Source organism: Epinephelus lanceolatus, chromosome 16 (genome assembly GCF_041903045.1).
Source record: "Epinephelus lanceolatus isolate andai-2023 chromosome 16, ASM4190304v1, whole genome shotgun sequence".
Classification (NCBI taxonomy): domain Eukaryota; kingdom Metazoa; phylum Chordata; class Actinopteri; order Perciformes; family Serranidae; genus Epinephelus; species Epinephelus lanceolatus.
Window position 1 is genome coordinate 25129500 of NC_135749.1, and position 20030 is coordinate 25149529.

Below are 20030 nucleotides of genomic sequence, written 5' to 3' on the forward strand. Positions count from 1 at the left end.
TTTTTTTTGTCTGGAATACACTACTTTTGTTTTCTTTTAACATGGGTACATAAAATAATTCGCACATCAACATTAAGAGTTAAGGAGGGATGAAGGACTCTTTGAGCCAGTGTTAAGTGTACAGCTATCAATGTATAAACCAGTAACAGGCAAGGCAAGCTGCACCCATGGGCGTGTGTTCATGCTTAGAGGTGAGAAAAATAAAATATGTCCAACTTCGCTTGCCTGCTGAAGAATGTATGATTAAATTACACACACACGCACACACAAAATAAAGGGTGATTTCTCCATTGCATGTTCTTTGAACATATACACACAGCTGGATGTATATATGCGGATGTATTTAAGAAAACAGTAGAATTGTCTTAATAATATCGGTTAAATCAAGTGTGGGCAAACAAGGCAGAAAGTGCTTGCCATTCATGTTACCCCCTCTGGTCCCCCACCCCTTCCCCGAGTTATTACACAAACACCAATAAATGCACACATGCCACACACACACAAGCACGCACACATGTACACGAGTCATCAAATGCCCTACTCACAACATCCCAGAGACGATCTTCAAACTGTTGTCAGTAAACAAACAAACCCCAACTTACAGCAGTGACAGAATTGATGCATGAATCGATTTTTAGTTCATCTTGGATGTCGTCTCCGTGTGCCATTTTATGTCTTTTTATGTATGATACAAACTACAAGTGTAATCCTACATCAATCCAATATTTCCTCAACACTCCGGGTCGGCACTATTTGCTGCGAGTGAAATCTTGGAAACAGTGAAAGGAGGTGACTCGCGTTGACACCTTGTCAGCATTGTCCTGAACTTAATTAGTTTGGGCTTCTGGTCGCCACCGTGTACTGAAACAGCCATCCCGAAGAACACGCGCTTTGAAAAATACTTCCTCAGACAAGGAGCTCTTGGTAGTAGTCCTTTCTTGGTGTGAGGAGTCTCCACAAGAGCACAGAGAGAAAGGGGGGTGTAATAGTACAATACTCTAGCTCTGTACTCTGGGCCCAGACAGAGTACCTGTCCTGTTGCATCACATGTAACTTGCCCAAAAACAAACACAAAGAAAAAATAAAACAGCAACCATGGGTTTTTCTTATACGACAAGGAGTGCTTAACATATTCAATTACCTACTGAAGCATAAACAATTTTTATGAAAGTTTTTTCTTTAGTCTATCATGACCTACATTTTTATTTAACACATTTCCCCCCGAGAAGATCGATCATCTTCAGAGAGATAAATATTTCCATAAAAATGCAAGTCGCTGAGGAAATAATGGTTGTTAAAATAAAGCCATCAAGCTATCAATACAGTCTTCATAGGGTAAACAAAACTCACAAATGAGAGAGGGAGTAAAACTTTGGGAAAATTTATGCAGAGCTTTTTGCAGGTAAGGAGAAGGATGCTACGACGAGGCTGAAAAAGCCTTTATTTCCCAAAAAACCAAAAGCTAATGAAATGTCAAAGCAGGTCAACAACTTAGGGAGAGGGAGAGAAAATAAAAATCACACCATCTATCTGAACAAGCAGCAGAGACATTGATATCAAGACAAATCAATGTGATCAATGCAAAGTGTAGATGAGCACTGAGCAGTAGTAGTTGAATGGATCTTATCACAGTAATCAGAGATGTAGTTTGCAGGAGACCAAAAAGTCAGCAAAAGGAGGAGCTGGGGAATTTAGTAAAAGGTATTTTTAATGACCTGCTTTTTAGAAGAAAAACACACACCCCTAACATTTCCCAGAGGCTCAAACTCAAAAAAAAAAGACACAGAGAAAACATCTTATGGTACATTGTTCTCGTTAAAAGATGAAGCTGCACTCTTTCCCTTTGTGAGGGAAGTAATGCAGAACTGCACTACTGAATACCACCCAAGGCCAAAGTGTGGTAGAAATATACACAGGTACATAAATATAAAAGTTAGCCCAATCCAAACATTTTTGCCAATTTTAATCCCACTTTTTTTTTTCCATTTTCCAACCCACATGACCACATGTGTTCCGTGTTGTTTGTAGAGATGTCATATTTGTGCTTGTATATGCGAGTGTGTGTGTGGAGCTCTGTGTGAATGTCTTCTGTCAAAACGACGTGCACCTCCCATTTGCAGAACCACATGCTTTTCAAATCCAACTGGGGTGAGAATCTTTTGGGGGGGGGGGGGGGGGTAAAGGGGGAGAGGGGGGGGGCACAACTGAACGGAGAGCAAGACGGAACAAACGGAGAAATTTACAATAACGGACGGTAGATAGTAGATTGATGCAAAGGGAGAGAGGTGACCGGGATGGAGGTTGGGTGGGGGCACTAGAGTGAAGGTGAATACCATCTCCATTTACTGTACAATGCGCTAATATGTTTAGGGATGCCAACAGATAAGCCATGAAGTAATTATCAAAAAGGTATTAAGATGTAGGAGGATGGTTTTAATGAGAGTGGGGTTCATCTGAAATGTTCTGAATTCTTTCATCACTTCCTATTTTTCGGGGAGGGCCAGTTGCCACGCTTCTCCCCGCGGTTGCCACCTCCATTACCGGGGCCACCAGAGCCACCACCAGGAGGGCCTCGTGGGCCTCTTCCTCCCCCTCCGCCTCCACCTCCTCCAGGGTTGACCCTCCGGTTCTGTCGCTCCATGCCAGGACGCTGGCTTGAGAAGCTTCTTTTATTCGCCGAGGGCTCTTTTCCTGTCATGTCGCGGTCAACGACACCTCCACCTCCGCCGCCCCCTCCACCCCTTCCCAGGTGGTGGGGATGATGAGAAGAGTAGGACTTCCCTCCTCCTCCTCCCTCCCTGTCTCTGAACTCTGTGAAGTCGCTGCTCTCAGAGGCAGTCTCCCACTCCTCGTTGGCCTGGTCCGAGTTCTGGTTGGTGAAGTCGGGGGACTTTGCTCCATGGCTGTGGTGGTGCTGGGGGTGGGTCTGCCCAGCGTTGCCCTGGTTGTAGTGGTGATGGTGGTGACTATTTGCATTGCTTAGATGCCCGCCACCACTGTTATTGTTGGTTGTTAGTGTGGGGTTGTGGTTAGCATTTTGGGCGTTGGCCGTCACAGGAGCAGAGATGGGGGCTCCGTTACTGTCCTGAACTGAATTCAGGGAAGGAGAGGAGGGCCTTCCTCCCCCGATGACCCCCACTCCTCCGTTGATGCGTGCGGCATTCTCTCGCTCCTTCAGTCTCCGGAAGCGGGGGGGCTTGTCCTGCTGGTGCTGGGACCGCCCGTGACGGCGACGTCTAGGTGGTCGCTCAAACCCGCTGGGAGGGAACCCACGGTTTGTGGGAAGAGGGAGTGCGTTTGGCCCTCCAGAGTTTGCCATAGGGTTTGTTGACGCTTGCTGGGTTACAACGCCTCCATTTTCAGTGGAACTTAAAGTGGCAGGAGTTGCAGCGGGCAAAGACGACTGAGGGGGATTGGACCCCTGACTTTGAGTTTGACTTGCATCAGCTATCTTGTCTTTCTTCTCTCCTCCATTCCCCCCCCTGCCCAAGTCTTTGGGCCCAGAGGTTTGAGGCGGGCCTTGCTGCTTTCGGGCTGAGCCTGCTGACTTGGAGGACCCACCATGAGAGGCTGAGGTGGGTCCAACTCTGTGTCCCCCTGGTGGTCCTCCAACATTGCCACCACTTCTGTAGATGTTTCCACCTCCACTACCTCCACCTCTTCCCCTCCTAGAGGGCACACCCCTGGGGGTGAAGACCCGGGCCTGGGAACCTCTGGGTGGCGCAGATGGCATGTTGCTGCTGCCAGTGGTGGTGGCATTATCAGGGCCATTCTTAGTATTGGGTTTCTGGTGGTCCTCCTTGTCTGAATGACCAAGGTCACTTGCACCACTCTCACTGCCAGTCTCTGAACCTCTCTCCCTCCTTCTCTTGGGGATTTCCTCATACTCTGAACCCTCACTGCGGGTTTCACTTCGGTTCCTGGCCCTGGCTGGGTTATGCTGGGACCGATCCTGACCGTGCCTGCCACCGCCCCCTTCGCCCTTGGAATCATGGTGGTGGCCAGTGCCAACAGATGAGCGGTAATCTCTGCCGCTCCTTCCACCCATTCTTCCCCGACTGGCACCAGCGGGCCCAGCAGCAGCTGTGTAGGTGCCCCGGTAACCCCGGCCACGCCCGTAGAACTCCCCCCCACGTCCACGACTGGCTCTGTTGCCTTTGGCGGGGACTCCATGGTGGTGGGAGGTGCCGCCTCCTCTCTCAAAGGAGCGGTCCCTGTCCCTCCTGGAGGAGGACCCTGAAAATCCCAAATTGGTGTCCACATCTTTGGGCCCTCTACCAGACCCGCCCCCACCTCCACCAGAGGACCGTTCTTTTCCTCCATTCCTGGGTTTGGCTGTCTGGGCTGACTCATCTTTAGATGGAGCTGATGTATTCTGGGAGGTGGAGGAGGCTTCCTGTTTCATGGAGGCTGGCTGGCCACCATCTTTCTCTTTATCTTTCCCAAAGCTTGGTTTTTCTCCTCCTTCAGCCTCCCCTCCGTCCCTCTTCATCTCCTTTGGTACTGGCTTCTTAATGGGGCCAGCCCTCTTGTTGGCATTGCTGCCTCCGGTCTGGTTGGAAGGTTTGTGGTCTGATGAAGTGTTGGAGGAATCCTCCCCTCCACGGGGGTTGTTCCCACCTCCTGCATTGTTGGCCCTCCTACCATGAGAGGACCCCCCACCTGTATTGCTGCTGCCAGGACGGGGGCCCCACTGGGTCTCTGTCTTGTGCTCCCGCCCCCCTCTTTGGTTTGATTTAGGATGGGGGTGCTGCTGTTGCTGTGTATGACTGCCATGTTGAGAGGGAGGTGGGCTCGAGGTCAATGAGGAATGAGGAGCGTATGCCGGGCCTGTTTTCTCCTGTTTCACATGACTGCTACTGCCAGCACTGCCACTGTTGCCTCTTTCACCATGACTGTGCCCGACACCAGCCTCACCCTCTCTCTGTGATGGGTGATGATGCAGGGCAACTTTGACATTCCCATCTTCCCTGGCAGAGGAGGAGGAGGAGGAGGAGCAGGAGGATGACAGAGAAGGTTGGTGAATTGGGGGAGAAGAGTCTGTCTTCTTACCAGCGGCCTCAACAACCCTGTCTCGGGTGCTCTCTGGCTTATGGGGGTGGAGAGGGAAGTGAGGCTGCTGAGGGTGGTGGCTATGATGGTGGTGGAGATGAGAGTTGCTCTCAACAGGAGGGTGATCAGCACGACCGTTGCGATCATAGTGAGGGTGTGGAGCTCCCCATATCTGTCCCTGCTGAGACCCTCGTGGAGGCCCATCATCCTGGTGGGTGTAGCTATGCGGCTGATTTCCTCTCTCCGCCCTCTGCTGCTGCTGCTGCTGGTGGGGATGCATCCTCCCACCCTGCTCAGGGAAGTTGCTGTAGTTGCTCCGGCCACTCATGTAGTGATGAGGGTGGTGGCCACCACCCTGGGTCCCAACCTGAGTGCCAACTGGAGGTGGAGTCTGGTTGGATGTCCCAGAGGTGGAGCTGGGCTGCTGAATGGGTCCCAATCCACCCTCTCGCATGCGGTGTGGAGGGGTGTCGCTCCTAAAACAAAGGAGAAAGAATAAAAAACACTAAATTAATCAATTAAATTAAAGGAACAGTTCAAAATAACTTTTTTCCCCACTGACACCTTGAGTATTATGAGAACAGTATGTGGAGCTTGGACACAGTATCAGAAACACCTGTACAATCTAAAGCAATTAAACAGCCCTGAAAACAAATACCACCTGTAGACAACTTCTAACATTGTTCTCAGTACATATAATAGTTGTTGTAGCAAACAACCTAGGGCAGAAATACTAAGACAAGAGAAAGTAAAACTCAAATTATATAGTAGAATTTTAAGAGTTAAAAATCCAAAAAATGTTTTTTATTCACCTGAATATGTTAAACCTGAAGGAAACCCACTATGTGAAAGTAATCCCCGTGAGCAAAAACCATAGGCTTCAGATCGTTCTGAACACTGTTTTCAATGTTTTTCTTCTTCTTTCGAGACAAACTGACATTAGCTTGTGACAGATTTCTTCATATGGTTATCTGCTCCAGGCATGTTGCTGCAACTGTTTACATTACGTAGCCTACCCCGCTACATGTAGCTACATGTTCACGTCAGCAATGTTGTCCATTTCTCACAGATTTTGGATCATATTTCTAGAACAGAGTTGGGTTTAAAAGCATTTATTATTGATTTTTTTTATGGTATGAAGTGCCGCTGTCCTCCATTAGAGTCATTTCCCAGCTGCATTGACAGTGAAGATAGACTGAGACGTGGAAGACCCAGACACGCTGACCATTCGGAGCACCCTGGGCATTTTCAGGAGAGGGGGTTACGAGACAGGCAGTAAAACTGTGCATTTCAGACAGGGTGAATACAAGTGTTCCAACACCGACTGCATGAGGAAAATAAAATGTTGTTTGACCATTAAAGCATGTAAACATGTTCTAGTAGAAACCCAAAATACAAGTATGAACCTGAAAATAAGTGTAACAGGTTCCCTTTTTATCCCCAAAACTGACGAGTGTATCCGTACCTGGGCCCTTTGGCCACATCATCATCCTCCAATGCTTGCTTCTGCCTGAGAGGCGATGTTAGCCCACGGCCCTCCCCTCCGCCAGGGAATACCTCCTGCCCCCAGGCCAGCTTAGGATCCATAGGGGGGGTCCCACGGTGAGGATGCCCCGGATGCTGTTGCTGCCTGTCAAAGGGATCTGAACCAGATCCCCCCGAATCAGACCGCTCACGCCCAATGAGCCCTGCAATAGTAAAGAATTCTTCTTTAAGAAAATATCTTAAGAGATACTTTCACAAAACAAGGCGTATGGTTTACTCGGGTCACATCCACTCACCTGAGGGATGCATGCCCGCTGAATAGTAGTCCATAGGTGGAGGGCGGCCCTGCATCATACGGGGGTCCATGTAGGGCATCATCATCCAGCGAGGATCAAAATTCATTGGCAGGGGTGGGGGTCGGACCATATTGCTGGGTTGATACATGGGTCCACCCTGCTTGGGTCCAGGCCCCGGCTGGGGTGTTGAACCCGGTGAAGGACCCTGCGGAGCCTGGGGCTGAGGGGACAGCTGACTTTGAGATGCCTGGCTGTGCTGCTGCTGTTGTTGCTGCTGCCACTGCTGCTGCTGCTTCAGGAGCTGCTCCTAAAAAGAAATAAATGTGAAATGGAAACTATAGCAACCAGGTGTTTAAGAACAGAAATATTCAACATATCTATGAAGGCATGCCAGTTTTGGAAGCAAAATAGCAGCTCCCAAGTTTTTTGTCTCAGAATAAAATACGCAAGCCACACTCATCTAGAAATGCTACAACCATTCAAGCAATATCTGTATTTAAGACAACAGACAAGTATAAAACCTAACCTGCTGCTGCCTCTGGAACCGAGGTGGAAGAGACTTCTGATACTTGGAGTAACCCTGGCCAGGGGGACCACCAGTTTGACGACCTGCTCCCCCTCCGATACTCTCAATCTTCACTGGGTCGACTCCTCTTTCACCTCCACTTCCTGCACGAATGTGCTGACTGGCCATGGTCTCTTCCTTATTTTCTCCTGGTAAAGGTACGTCGAGCGTGGGCTGCGGTGGCTGCGGTGGCTGTGACACAGCTGGCTGGGAACACTGTTGGGCTTCTGAACCAAGAGAGAAGGTTGTAGGGTTGAATCAGCGGATATAATCAAAAGGTGGAGGCTTTATCTGAACTGCCATATTAAACACATCAGACCACATTAGTGATACAAATTATTCAGACCAGTCACCACTGATTTCGTCTACCTGAGAAACTCACCTGCACTGGAGTCATAGCTGCTGTTGCTGCTGGCTCGCTGTCGGTCACCGACTCCAGGACTGGACCCCGGCTGCACAACCAGCGCTGGAGGTTCTTCAGGGTCCACACAGGGGGATGGGGGCTGGCTGATGTTGGGCGAGGAGGCAGAGGCTGAAATAGATGGACTAGGACTGCCTGCTGTGGCAGCTGTAGAGTTTCCATCAAGGCTGGGGCTTATACTACTGCTACCACCACCTCCCATGTTGCTGCCCTGCTGCTGTTGCTGCTTCTCATCCAGCCTCTTCAGCTTCTCTGCACAGGCTGCGCGTCTCTCCTCCTCCATCCTACGTTCCTCCTCCTCACGGCGGCGACGTGCTCGCTCCACAGCGGCAGAGATCTCAGTGGAGGACTGCTTCCTGCGCTGACGCCAAGTCTCATCCTCATCATTGTCCTGGGGTCCGGGAACCAGCAGGCCTGGCTGTGCAGGAGGAGAAGGGCCTCCTGCTGCTGGCTGAAGCTGGGCGGGGACAGGTTTCCCCGGGCCTTGAGAGGCACCTTGGTTGTGGGGCCGGTCCTTAACAGTTGGAAAATGTAGAAAGCTCTATTATGAAGTTTTCAACTCTCTAGATGAAAAAACTGCAATCTTGTTGAGAAAATGATCTACAAATGATTATAATCAACCGAAACAAACTCAAGAGGAAAAACGCAAACTCAAAACTGAAGATGACTTATTTATAAAACCTGGGGCGGTGGATGAGATAATGATAGAAATGACTTGTCTATGAGGACCTATCCGGATGGCTACCTGTCGGTAAAAGGAGTAAGGCCCTTGTCCAAGGAGCGGCCCAGGTGGGGGGGAGGGCTGCTCCCGGGGACCACCCAATCCAGGCCTGCGCCCCTGTATACAGGTAGACTCAGTTAGCCATGCTCCACAACAATTATCTACTCTGACAAAAACACACACACACTAACACACCACTGCCCACAAATAATTCTTTGCTGAACAGAATGCCCAAATTGTCCTGTGTTATAAATTTGAACTTTAAATCTTTTCTACGCTTGAGTACAGCCTGTCTTGGAGACAACTTGATGCTACTGGTCAGCATGGTACCTGGTAGTTGGATGGTGCTCCCTGGCTCCCCCAGCCACTGCCTCCCTCCTCGGCCCATCCTGGCTTGCTGGAGGGGGGTTGGGGGCCATTGTCAGCGTTAGAGGGAGGAGTGCGGCGTGTGTCTCCACCGCTGTCCGAGGCTCGAGAGCGAGGGGTTGCAGCAGGGGCATCCTGGGACCTCTGCTGCTCACTGAGGAAAACACACAAGTGTGAGCCAAAAAAAACCCCGTTGTCATAATTTGAAGTGATCACATGCTGAATGAATTTTGTTGCATACCGCAAGTCATTCTTGCTCTCAGTTCTCTCCTCTTCCCCCTCTTCATCTCCTTCATCATCACTGAACTTCAACTTGGCGGAGTAATCAATCTCCTCATGAGCCCCTGTTAAAGAAAAAAACAAAAATAAGGACAGGAAAACATCAGAATCACATTTGTATCAAACATCCACTCAGTGCATTTGCACATTACTCATCATCCTCCACTTTGATAAACCTGATCCTCCACCACTACCACCACCCCCACCCTCTGGCTCCTCGTCTGAGCAGATTGTAATGACTGGAACACCTCTGCTTGGACCAGCAGGAAATATGATATGTAGTAACATCTGCAACATCAGAAAGCATCAATCTGACTGGCTACCACTATGTCATTACCTCCTTAATCATTTAGCAGCACAAGCACTAAATCAACATGAAATATGTTGACTTACACTTTAATGTCTGTATTAAAATGGGGCCGGACACTCCCATGTACCACAACAAAAATGAAAGCCTCTACAGTGCTAGTTCACTATATCCTGGTAAGACCATCCTGATGATGTGCGCTCAATATTCTGTTTCGCTCTCTCTATCACTCTGGCTCCACTGCATCACTCTGGCTCCACTGCCACCCCAAACACTTTCAGTGGGCAGGAGTACTCACCTTTTAATTTCTGGAATGTGTATGGGGCAGCAGCGGGGCCAGACTGATACACAGAACGAAACAAAGTGTTGAGCTCACGTTGTCAGGATGGTCTTGCCAGACTAAGTTCACTACAGCAGGACTGAACTGACTAAAAATGTTTCACTCTAAGTACAAATTCAATTTTAATTCAATCTAAATGTCTCACATTTAAAAACACAACTAGTCTTCAACAAAGATTGAAATACAATACGACGAATTCCTTCTTTATTAAATCTGTTGTGTGCATTAAATGTAATTTAAAATTCCCTTTGTGTAAGAAAAGACAATAAAAGTGTTTAGTGTTTGCTCATTTATTTCTATACTTTTCTTCATTCTACATGACTCTAGACGTGTTTACCAGTGCTTACAGATATTTGTCATTTTTCCTTCTTCGTTTTTCTGAAATGTGAACCACTCATGATCCAGAAAGGAACTCTTGTTTTGTCATACATTTGAAAATCAAAACCAATTAGAACAGGTTTTCCACAGCCAAAACATTACATGTTAATGTATATCTGTGAAAGAGCGTATTTTTTTTTTTTGGTTTGGTTTACCTGCCCAACCCTCGTCTCCGTCGTGGTCCAGCTCGTCCAGCTCCTTCAGGTCATCCTGTTTCAGGATAGAGGGTCGCTTCACCATATCTCCACCTGTGTCACGTGGGCCGCCCTGAGGCCTGCTGTCAGGACCAGCCTGCCCACGAGAGAACCTGACAGAGAGGAGGAGATTCTTTTAAAGTGATGTATCAAAAATACAAAACTGGGATTTAATCCGAAATAGAGGACCAGGTAAATAATATGCCGCAAAGTTGCTCAATAGTAGCTTTACAACTGATTTTGGCAAACAAAATACCTTGGAGCAGGCCCTTCCCCAGGTGCTGGGTACCTGTAGGGCCCCTGAGGGCCATAGGGGGCCGGGAAGGGCAGGTAGGGAGAATACATCTATGAAGGAAAAAAAGACAGCCTTTAGTGAGGTCCTGAGCAGAGAATCAAGTCACCTTCCTCTGAGTGTGTTGCAATTCTAGGTTCCCTGTGGGTTGTTGTGGTAGACTGTCCGCACGTGCTTATCAGTGTATGCGAGTTCCTGTAAGTGAGTCCCACTGGTTAGCTCATCGCTACCACTCTGCACTGTGCTCATACAGTAGTCCTGCTGATAACAGGAGAGTGTTGTTGCAGGAGCGTAGCACCCACCCTTTGGTTCCCCCCCAGGTAACAATATTAGCTCTGTAAGCACTGTTGCTGTTGATAGCGCTGTTTATTCAGTTAGCACTGTTAGCTGTAGGTGCTGGCTCAGCAACCTCCATGTTGAGAACTGTCAGGATACTAGGACCTCAGACCCTGAATCATAAATATGCGCTGAATGTCCCATACAGTTCCTTCAATGTATACAGGAAGCAAATTTCAAATAAATGTGATGGAAAAAAGTGCAGCACAACTCAATTCTGCACTCCATCTGCAGAAAAATGTTACATCATTTAAATGGGCCCTGCAAATGTGTTGCAGAGCAGTTGGAAAAAGAAAACAAGAGGATAACTTACGAAGGGAGGCATGATCCCTCGGTATTGTGGGAACCCAGGCCCCACAGGGGGCTGGGGCAGGGGCAAGGCGGGGCTGCCTGCGGGAGGGTTCCTAGGTGGCCCGTGGGACTGAGAGCTCGGAGGGGGGACCCCAGCTGCCCCATCCATCACCAGAGCCCCACAAGTGCCACCCTCCGCTGCCCCCTCCCCAGACAGGGTGGGCGCCAGGGCTCGGCCCCCACCGTCCCGCCAACTTGTAACGTCTGAGGACAGAACACAGGAGAGGACAGAGCGGTCAGTATGGTTTATGGGCTTTAATGGAATAAGGTCAGAGGTTCAGAGCCATTACTGTTGAAATATGGCACATCATTTAAACTAAGACCCATGACTGAAATACTTAATATGAATAGATATGAGTTTTGTTATGTAATTTTATATTAATTAATGAGGAACTATTTTGTTTTGCCTCATTCACTAGATAAATTTGGTGTTTGCAAGCCCATAGCAACAGAAACTGAAGCATAAAGATAAACTCTTGTAATGCATTTATAACAATTATAAAATACAAAGGAAGAATTAATAGGGGGAAAAAAAGTTCATTGACTTTTTGCTCAGCTGCCCTGTTATAAACTGAACCACTCCACACCATAAACAATCCTGTGAGAGAAGTTTTCCCATCACCACTGACTTCATGAAATGACTGGTTGATCAATTACTGGAGACTTAGAGGGCATCACTCACTCTGGGGGCGGAGGCTTGGTCCGGGCCCATACCACTGATCTGCAGTGCCCTGTTCTCTGCCAGCTTTGTCCTGGTCGCCAGCCGCCTGCAGGGTGGGAAATTCCTCGCGAGAGAATGGCGATGGTAGGTTTGATGCCTTTCCACCTGCAGAAAGGGGAGACAAGGTGTCAACGTGCATGCATAATGGAAAGCTTATTCCCACCTTATTCCAGCTTATTTCTTCTGAGGCGAATACAAAAAGCAAGACTCACCATCCCCTTGTGTTCCATGTGTAACACTGGCCTGTGCCCAGGACCTTGCCCCTACGGCCTGGGTTGAAGTTGGGGCCAGAGCCTAAGGGGGAACACACACAAACACAGAAAAACACCATATGATACATGTCAACTATGGCCACCATAAATATCCATGCACAGTATCAACTAAGACTATGACTTTGCATTCATGTTACTGGGATGGTCTGTACCTCTGAAGCTGGCGGGGTTCTCGGGCGGGTCTGTGCAGGTGTCGGTGTAGCCACAGGCTGCTGCGATTCCGGCTGCGCTGCTGACGATGCATCGGTACTGAGAGAAAGAAAAAAGTCACAAACTATAGATATAGATATATTACAGAGATATTACAGAAGTCGGCTCCAGCAAAAGAAAAACATCAAGGTGATTTTTTCCCCTGCCAAATGTAGTAACTACAGTGGGGTTACTTACCTCTTTGGGTCCGCTTGTTCCTGTTTGCTTGCCCATCCTGTGCCGTCTTTGGGAACGAGCGAGACGTTGGGATCGTTGCCTTTGTTCTCTGCCTTCAGACTGGGCAGGTTGGCAGGGGGTGGCATACGCCGTGCGGAGGCAACTTTACCAAGAGACTGCAGGCCATGGCGGGGGGGAACTGATATGGGGAAGAGAAAGAAGGTCATTAGCACAGATGGACCACTGAAACCAGACACCAATTAAATCTATTGGCTGTAAGGAGCAGCCTGATGACAGGGTGGCGTTTGCTAGATACACAATTAGGATGCTGAACAACCAACAAGGCTAGAGGCTTGGTAGTCTCAGTCTAGTGATTCTGATGAATATGGATTACAAAAAATCTCCTAGATGTTATTTAAAACCTCCAGCAAACCCACTTAAATTAGAGTTTACGGAGAAGTTTTAGAATATTGATGCTCACAGAAGCATGGAAAAGCCTTTAGATTCTGGAAAGTGAAGCTGTGCTGAATATCAATCCCTCATTTGTTTCCTTCAGGCTCTGAGAAACCACAGCAGTGCATGGCTTCACTATGTAGGAGGGGGAAGTCTGTAGTTTAGAAATGGGGACAGCTGCTTAGATCTAGTGGGGAGCTTCTGAATAAAACATCGACTGGGGACTCGGCACAGAAGTCAACCAGCGTCCACAAGTAAGCCTCTGTCTCAGGTCAGGCTCAGTGGCTCCCAGGCTCAGCTGACACGTCAAGGCTGGGGAGCCAGTCACCCCCCGGGCCGTGCATAATTTCTTTTAGTATGATTTAAGATTGGAAACATTCTAATAGAGAATGATTTTTTTTTCTCTCACAGGTGTAAAAGCCTATAAATAACAGGGCTGTAAGAAAACATTGACACATTTAAGAACTGCAATATTTTACTTTGTGATATTGCATCAAAAATATTATCAATTTTTGTTAGCAATATGTTATTTTCTTAATATGCTTACCGAAATAATCCTGAAAGCACTTTTAGTTTTTACTGACATAGACAAATGTTCACTCTTTTGCTCATACTGCACAAAAAGTAGGGCTATGAGGTTGAACATTACAGGGACTGCGATGAATAGAAATACAGATCCAAGTCAGCACTGATATGATTTTCAAGACCTGCTCCCACCCCAGCACTGCAATGTGCAATACCGCACCGATGACCAACTAGTACCACAACCCGACACAACCCTTCGACACAGGATCCACGGTCCAACCCAAAACAGCAAATCCTATGATAACCAAGCACTGTACAAATAATTCGGATTCGGGCCATTTGATACACATAAAACTAAAATAATATATTTCAAAATAAAGGTAATTTAGGAAAGACAATTTTATTTGCTTTTTCTCATTATACTGAGTGGCACATCTCCACAGTTAAAATGCCTGTTAGTAATGCACCTGATTGAAGCAGCTCTAATATTCCAGCTGGCACAGAAGACAGAGCCGACATAAACTCAGTAGTCAGACAACTAAAATGCTAAAACATTAAATTATCATAATTTTCATCTTATCTTAATATAATTGTTATCCAATACCTGCGAGCTGACCCGCTTGTTGTTTTATCCAGACTCGAACCTAGTATAGGGCTAGGTAATATAGAGAAAATCAACTATCACAATATTTTTGACTAAATATTTCAATATCACTGCCTGCTGCCCCCGCGACCCGGCCTTGGATAAGCGGATGAAAATGGATGGATTTCAAAATCAATTTTGTAGGGTTGACTGATGGTGATTTCACAAAACATTTGCGCAGTGAGATTTTTGCTATGTGGCTATAATAACTAAGGAGGTAAAGGCAAATAATAGAACAACTGGAACAGTCTTGTAAGTTAAGAAAATTACACCACTTTACTGTAATGCAGCCTTTAAAACCAGGAAAAGACAACACTTACAATATTAGGATTTAATTTCTGAGATTATATCTAGCCTCATATCACAATATTGATACTGCCTAGCCCTGACGGCAACATAAAATTAGGACAAAATACAGACAGATCCAACTGTTCTGTGTGGATGAAAAAAAGCAAACTTTTTTATGCATATGGTTGTGTGTTCTTTATACTATGACAGTTTTCCTAAAATTAAATTAAAAAATATAGCAACATGTCACCCTGTCTTCACAATATATTGCAATTTATCGAATCATAATCCCTGTATTGTGTACAGTGTTGCCAGATTCTTGCCGTTACACAGCCCCAATAAATGAGTAAATATCCTTGATCCCTGAGTAATATGAATAGCATCAGCAAAACCGTTTGACAGGCAGTTTAGAGATGCAGCACATCATCCACTTCCTGTACTGAGAATCAGCACCAGAGCTATTAGGGAGACAGCAGACTAATGCATCAAAGTTGCGGTACATGGTGTCAGGAGAAAACAGAGCACAGCCAGGTACTTTTAATCACACAGCCAACGGGTAAATCCAACTGTGTGTAGCAGATCTATAAAACAAGTTGTACACCCTTAGTGACCAAACAAAAGTGGCTGAATGTAAACAGAGCCTGACAGGCAAGCGATACTGAAAACTAATACCCTGGGTAGAAAGACGGAAAGGCAAATTTCCAGTACAGTGGATGTACGTTGTAACAATGAATGCTTGGACGTGACAGAACTGAGATACTCACCAACAGGCTTTTGTGTTTCAAGGCTCTTTCCTTTGTATGTATCAAACAGGTTGAGAGACGCATACTTGGTTTTGCCTTCCTTCCCCTTTGCAGTTTGCCCAGAGCGCTCTGACATTGCGCTGTCCGCTCATTGAGTATGGTGAGCCCTGAGACTGTGGGGGGAGAGAGAGAAGGAGGCAAAGACAGAGATATTTGACACCAGGTATACACAGAAAGTGAGAGTAAAAGTGCCGACTGTTCGAGCATGCATTCAAAACACCTAGCAGAACAGAAACTTTCTCACACATCAAAGTATCCTCGTGAACATGTGTGCTGTGACCCTACAGCTTCAAATAAAGGATCCGACAGCCAGATGTGTGTGGTATAATAAAGCAGCCATAGAGTAACTTATAGTAGAACAGTGTAGAAAATATGTTACAGCAGCTACAATCCTGTGTGCCAGCTAGCAAGACTAAATGCCGATCCACACAACATTTTTAGTCCTCTGTCTCACAGAAGAAATATTCCTTCATTTTAACAAATATCAGTCCACAAACCACAGATATGTCGCAATACATAACACCCTGTTTTTCACACTGATGTTTTTTCTCTTATGCACCCAGTAAGTCATGAGGGCACTCAATAAAACCAAACAAATTTCCTGTTGGCACTGTGCACTTTCATTATGTACATTTACAAGTTAAACTCATTACAGAAAGCTACAAAAATATATTAATGCCAGCATAATTAAAACATTTACCCCCAATAAACATTCTTTAAAAGCTTATTTTGGGACATTTTATAGTTGAACTGTGGGATTCAGTGTTTGCCAGCTTAGTGAAGAAATTTTGGCCATCCGAGGCAACAACTCAAAGGATGTCAGAAGTGCAACAACTTAACAGTATAGAGATTCTACATCAAAACAACAAAGTAATGTGGCTGAAGGCAATAATCATACAAGACAATATTAAAATAGAAAATATCTCACATTTCTGACCAACCGAAACCCAACCGAGGGGTTATATTCATCAAATCATACATCTAAAAATATTTGGTGCAACTTTCAATGTCTCTGGCTCATTAGGTTATTGGCCAATCCTCAAAAAATCTCAGCAATCTAACACTGCATAATGAATATCACGTGTTGCAGGTATTACACACTGAGCAATTTAACAATATCTAATTAAATATTAAATTAAATACACTTTATTGTGGGCAGATGACTCCACACCTCATCACAGGATACACTGTTCAAAAGAAGGGGATAAAGCTGAACCATGGTCTCTATAGCAACACATTATAAATGATATTCTTCTTTGCCTTGCCTTGAGACAGGTTTGGCTCCATGGCAACTGCCAGGCCTTTAGCTTGAACTCACTTTACTGCACATCAATAAAACACACAGCGCTGACATCTGTCCAATTCAGAGTGATTTGGCTGTATCCAGCAGGTTAAACAGCTGCCCCCACTCCGACCAACTCCCATTAGGAACAATTACAGAGAACAGCCAATTCTCCTCAGATTACTATGCTACAAACAACATTAGTCATTTCATTCACTCAGTCACTCGAAAGGAAGTGGTGAAATGATGCGGGCCAATTCACATGGTCCATGACTAGAGGCGCAATTTTAGAGCTGAACAAAGACTTCAAGCAACAGCTCTGTTATACTCTTCTGTATAATACTGACCAGTAGATATATCAAGAACTGAAAGGTAGAAGAATGAGTGGCATCTCAACTTATGACAGCTCCATCACTCTTCACTATACCAGAATAACAAGTCCACCTGAAAAGATGACAACAAGGCTCACACCAGCAATATGGTGAGCAACAGTGGTGTGGCGATGATTCAGACAGGGATGAATATGAAACCACAATCAAAACAATACTAAAATACTCGGATGTTAAGTCAACTGCCTACTACTGCGCACTAGTAATCCAGACAAAACGCACGATGTCTACACAACACACACATCAGTGAAGAAAATAAATACACCACACCAACAGGATGACGAGCAGCAGCACTGCACCGTGCCTCACTGTAGCCAGATGAGATTTAGAAAATTAGGTCGTGGGATGGCTGGTCAACTACATGTTGTATGGGGATTAACGTTAACGGGGGCCAACAGCTACACTGCCAAGCCATAACTGCAGTAACGTATGCCACAAAGGGGCCTTGTAAAGCTAAAGCTAACGGTAATCGTGACAACATTTGGGCAAAATCAGCTGGTAGCTACGACAGTGGCAATTGCAATCAACATCAAATATATAAACCACAAACTGCCGAAGCTACAGACGCATAAAGATGTTTCATTGCAGCGCTAACTAATGTTAGCCAGCTAACACAGGGCCTCGGTGTTCGCGTTGGGAGGGGGACTGCGTTGATGTTTCATAATGCATTCCCAACACCTTGCGGTAACATTAGCTCCATGCTCCTCGGATCTGTAATGTGCTACATTTTCAATCACACACCGACATCACGACTGTGCGTTTCCATCAACGTTGTCGCTCGTCTGTCGTTCGTGTGAGGCACAGGACAACGCAGAAAAAAAGATTTTATTGGGAGAACAAAACAAAATGGCGGTGAGAACAGGCCCGGTGCATATTAACGTTAATATAACCCGTTGTGTAGCATACTTCTACCGAAGCCAAACTGCCTTCATATAGTTAATATGTAAAGACGCTGTCAAAGTGGGCAGAGTAGGGTTAACTGTTCCGAAAAATACCCACTGAAATAATTAACTAATGTCAGCATATCGTAAACTGACAGTGTGTTAGCTAAAGCTACAGGCGAACAGCCTGTGCTAACGTTCATCCGCTAACATTAGCTGCGCACAGGGGATCGTTAGCAAACAAACATTATCACATATTTCAACAACACGCTGACTTAATAGCCAGTATTACCAGTGAATAAATATAATCATAGTTATTCCAAAAGCTATTACACTCACCCCTTTGATATGACAAACGCTATCTAACCGCTTAGCCAAGCTAGGCTAACAAGCAATACAACCTCCTAACATTAGCTAGAAAAAATAAGACTGCCCCTTCACAAACATCCTCTAGGGTAAGCTATGTCCGTGTCCAAGAATAATGGTGATAATTTTTGCTCAATATAATTTAACGAATCGGTGTTTGCATAAAACATGCAAAATATTCCGGCCACTGACCTGGTCTTGTCCCGACTTGTCTCGAGGTTGTATCGCAGAATGAGGTTAGCTATGCTATCGCGTAGCTTTCTAGCAAGTGACCCAGCTAGCTAAGCAGCGTTATCCTCCTGCATAGTCAAACACATACGGTCTTTGCAATAGATCGCACCAACTAACTACAAGCAGTACTTATAGATAAAGAATGTGTTCGGCTTACTTGCACTCCTTTTCCTTTTTTTATTCCAAAAAATAAATGAAAAGGGGAAAATAAAATTGTAATACTGGACTCGATCCGTCACCTAAAGAGCCGTCAACGGCTACTGAGTAATTTCGTGAGATGGAAGCCGTTTGGGACCCCTAACGTTACAGTAGGAAAAATGCGACTTTTATTTAAGAAAAAAAAAACCAAAGCACACAAACACAATAAAATAAAAGTTAATATTTTAATTCTCATGGCCTTATGGATTGAGGGTGAATTTTAATAGGTATACACTGTTCTCACAGAAGAATACAATTTATCCACTATAATATGAACTGTAATAATTAGGGATTAGTATTATGAGTATGAAGATGAAAGATGCTTTGCAATATTTCTGTTTTGGGCAAACAAAGAAAAGCTTACTCAAAGGCTGCAGAGAAATGTATCCATAACAGAGAGAGCATGGTTGTCCAAAATAAAGAGGGTATCTCAGGTCACACATATGGCACAATTTCTGTTTTTTGCTTTTCTTTGGTCCCCATGCTGAAATTTAATGGTGTCTCATGACCATTAACTAATATCAAAATAACTGTTTCTTTATGCACATTTTTTTCCCCTTTATTTTGTAACTACTTCCAAAATAACTCTCAATCAAAACTTTGGTTAAATGTCTGCACCTCAAATTACACAATATTTTATATTTTATCCTTTAATATACCTTGTACTACTTTATATCTTTATGTGTAGTTTCTATTTGTGTTTCTACTTGTGTGATTGTATTATTATTATCATTTTTATGCAAACTTACAAAGCATTGGAGGAAGCATTGAGCTGTGAACCTTGAAATTAAAAGAAAATGCCAGCTCTTCTTAACAAGAAAATCTTGACCACACATTCACAAATATATATCATCAGTTTTGGACTCGAGTCAAACTTGAGTCACAAATTTGATCACTTCAGACTCGACAAAATCCAACTCAACTCTTCTAGATCTTTAATGACTCATGACTTCACTTGGACTTGAGCCTTTTGACTTGAAAATACTTGATGCCTTCCCCCCAAGCCCAAAGATTAATTAATAAGTATGTTATTTAAAAAATGTGCCACGAATTAATTAACTTCCTGAGCCTCCCATTGCCCCATATTCAGTATTATAAAGTGAGTTTAAAAAGTCTTCAATTTTCTTCCTGAGAAAGTCCTGGGAGTCAGTATCAGCTTGTAGTGAGAAATGTAAATTCATGCAATTTTTGCTGCATCAGTTGCTGCTTAGGAAGAAAATTCTAATGTT

General features: G+C 45.3%; 1 protein-coding gene across 4 annotated transcripts; it reads right to left on the reverse strand.

Annotated features, from left to right (window-relative positions):
* Window positions 1-1338: 1338 nt before the first annotated feature.
* On the reverse strand, window positions 1339-18894 carry prrc2a (proline-rich coiled-coil 2A). 4 transcript variants are annotated; one of them, XM_033636375.2, is made up of 17 exons: window positions 18761-18894; window positions 15416-15567; window positions 12764-12941; window positions 12529-12625; window positions 12317-12398; window positions 12066-12209; window positions 11346-11587; window positions 10661-10749; window positions 10366-10517; window positions 9148-9250; window positions 8871-9060; window positions 8565-8657; window positions 7781-8333; window positions 7360-7625; window positions 6834-7140; window positions 6518-6740; window positions 1339-5528 (listed from the first exon to the last, which is right to left on the reverse strand). In XM_033636375.2, the coding sequence occupies exons 2-17, from the start codon at window positions 15528-15530 to the stop codon at window positions 2477-2479; spliced, it is 5886 nt and encodes a 1961-aa protein (XP_033492266.2). In that variant the 5' UTR covers window positions 15531-15567; window positions 18761-18894; the 3' UTR covers window positions 1339-2476. The 4 variants fall into 4 exon arrangements, with proteins under 4 accessions (XP_033492266.2, XP_033492263.2, XP_078031817.1 ...); XM_033636372.2 differs by lacking the exon at window positions 18761-18894 and adding an exon at window positions 18565-18705; XM_078175691.1 differs by lacking the exon at window positions 18761-18894 and adding an exon at window positions 18346-18365.
* Window positions 18895-20030: the final 1136 nt, after the last annotated feature.

What these genes read in the sequence shown, in the direction of transcription:
- prrc2a (XM_033636375.2), bottom strand. Translation starts at nt 15,530, where the DNA reads ATGTCAGAGCGCTCTGGGCAAACTGCAAAGGGGAAGGAAGGCAAAACC. An exon ending in GAGCACCATCCAACTACCAG is followed by an intron (nt 8,658 to 8,870) that starts GTACCATGCTGA and finishes ACCTGTATACAG; the next exon opens with GGGCGCAGGCCTGGATTGGG. An exon ending in CTTACTCCTTTTACCGACAG is followed by an intron (nt 8,334 to 8,564) that starts GTAGCCATCCGG and finishes CCAACTGTTAAG; the next exon opens with GACCGGCCCCACAACCAAGG.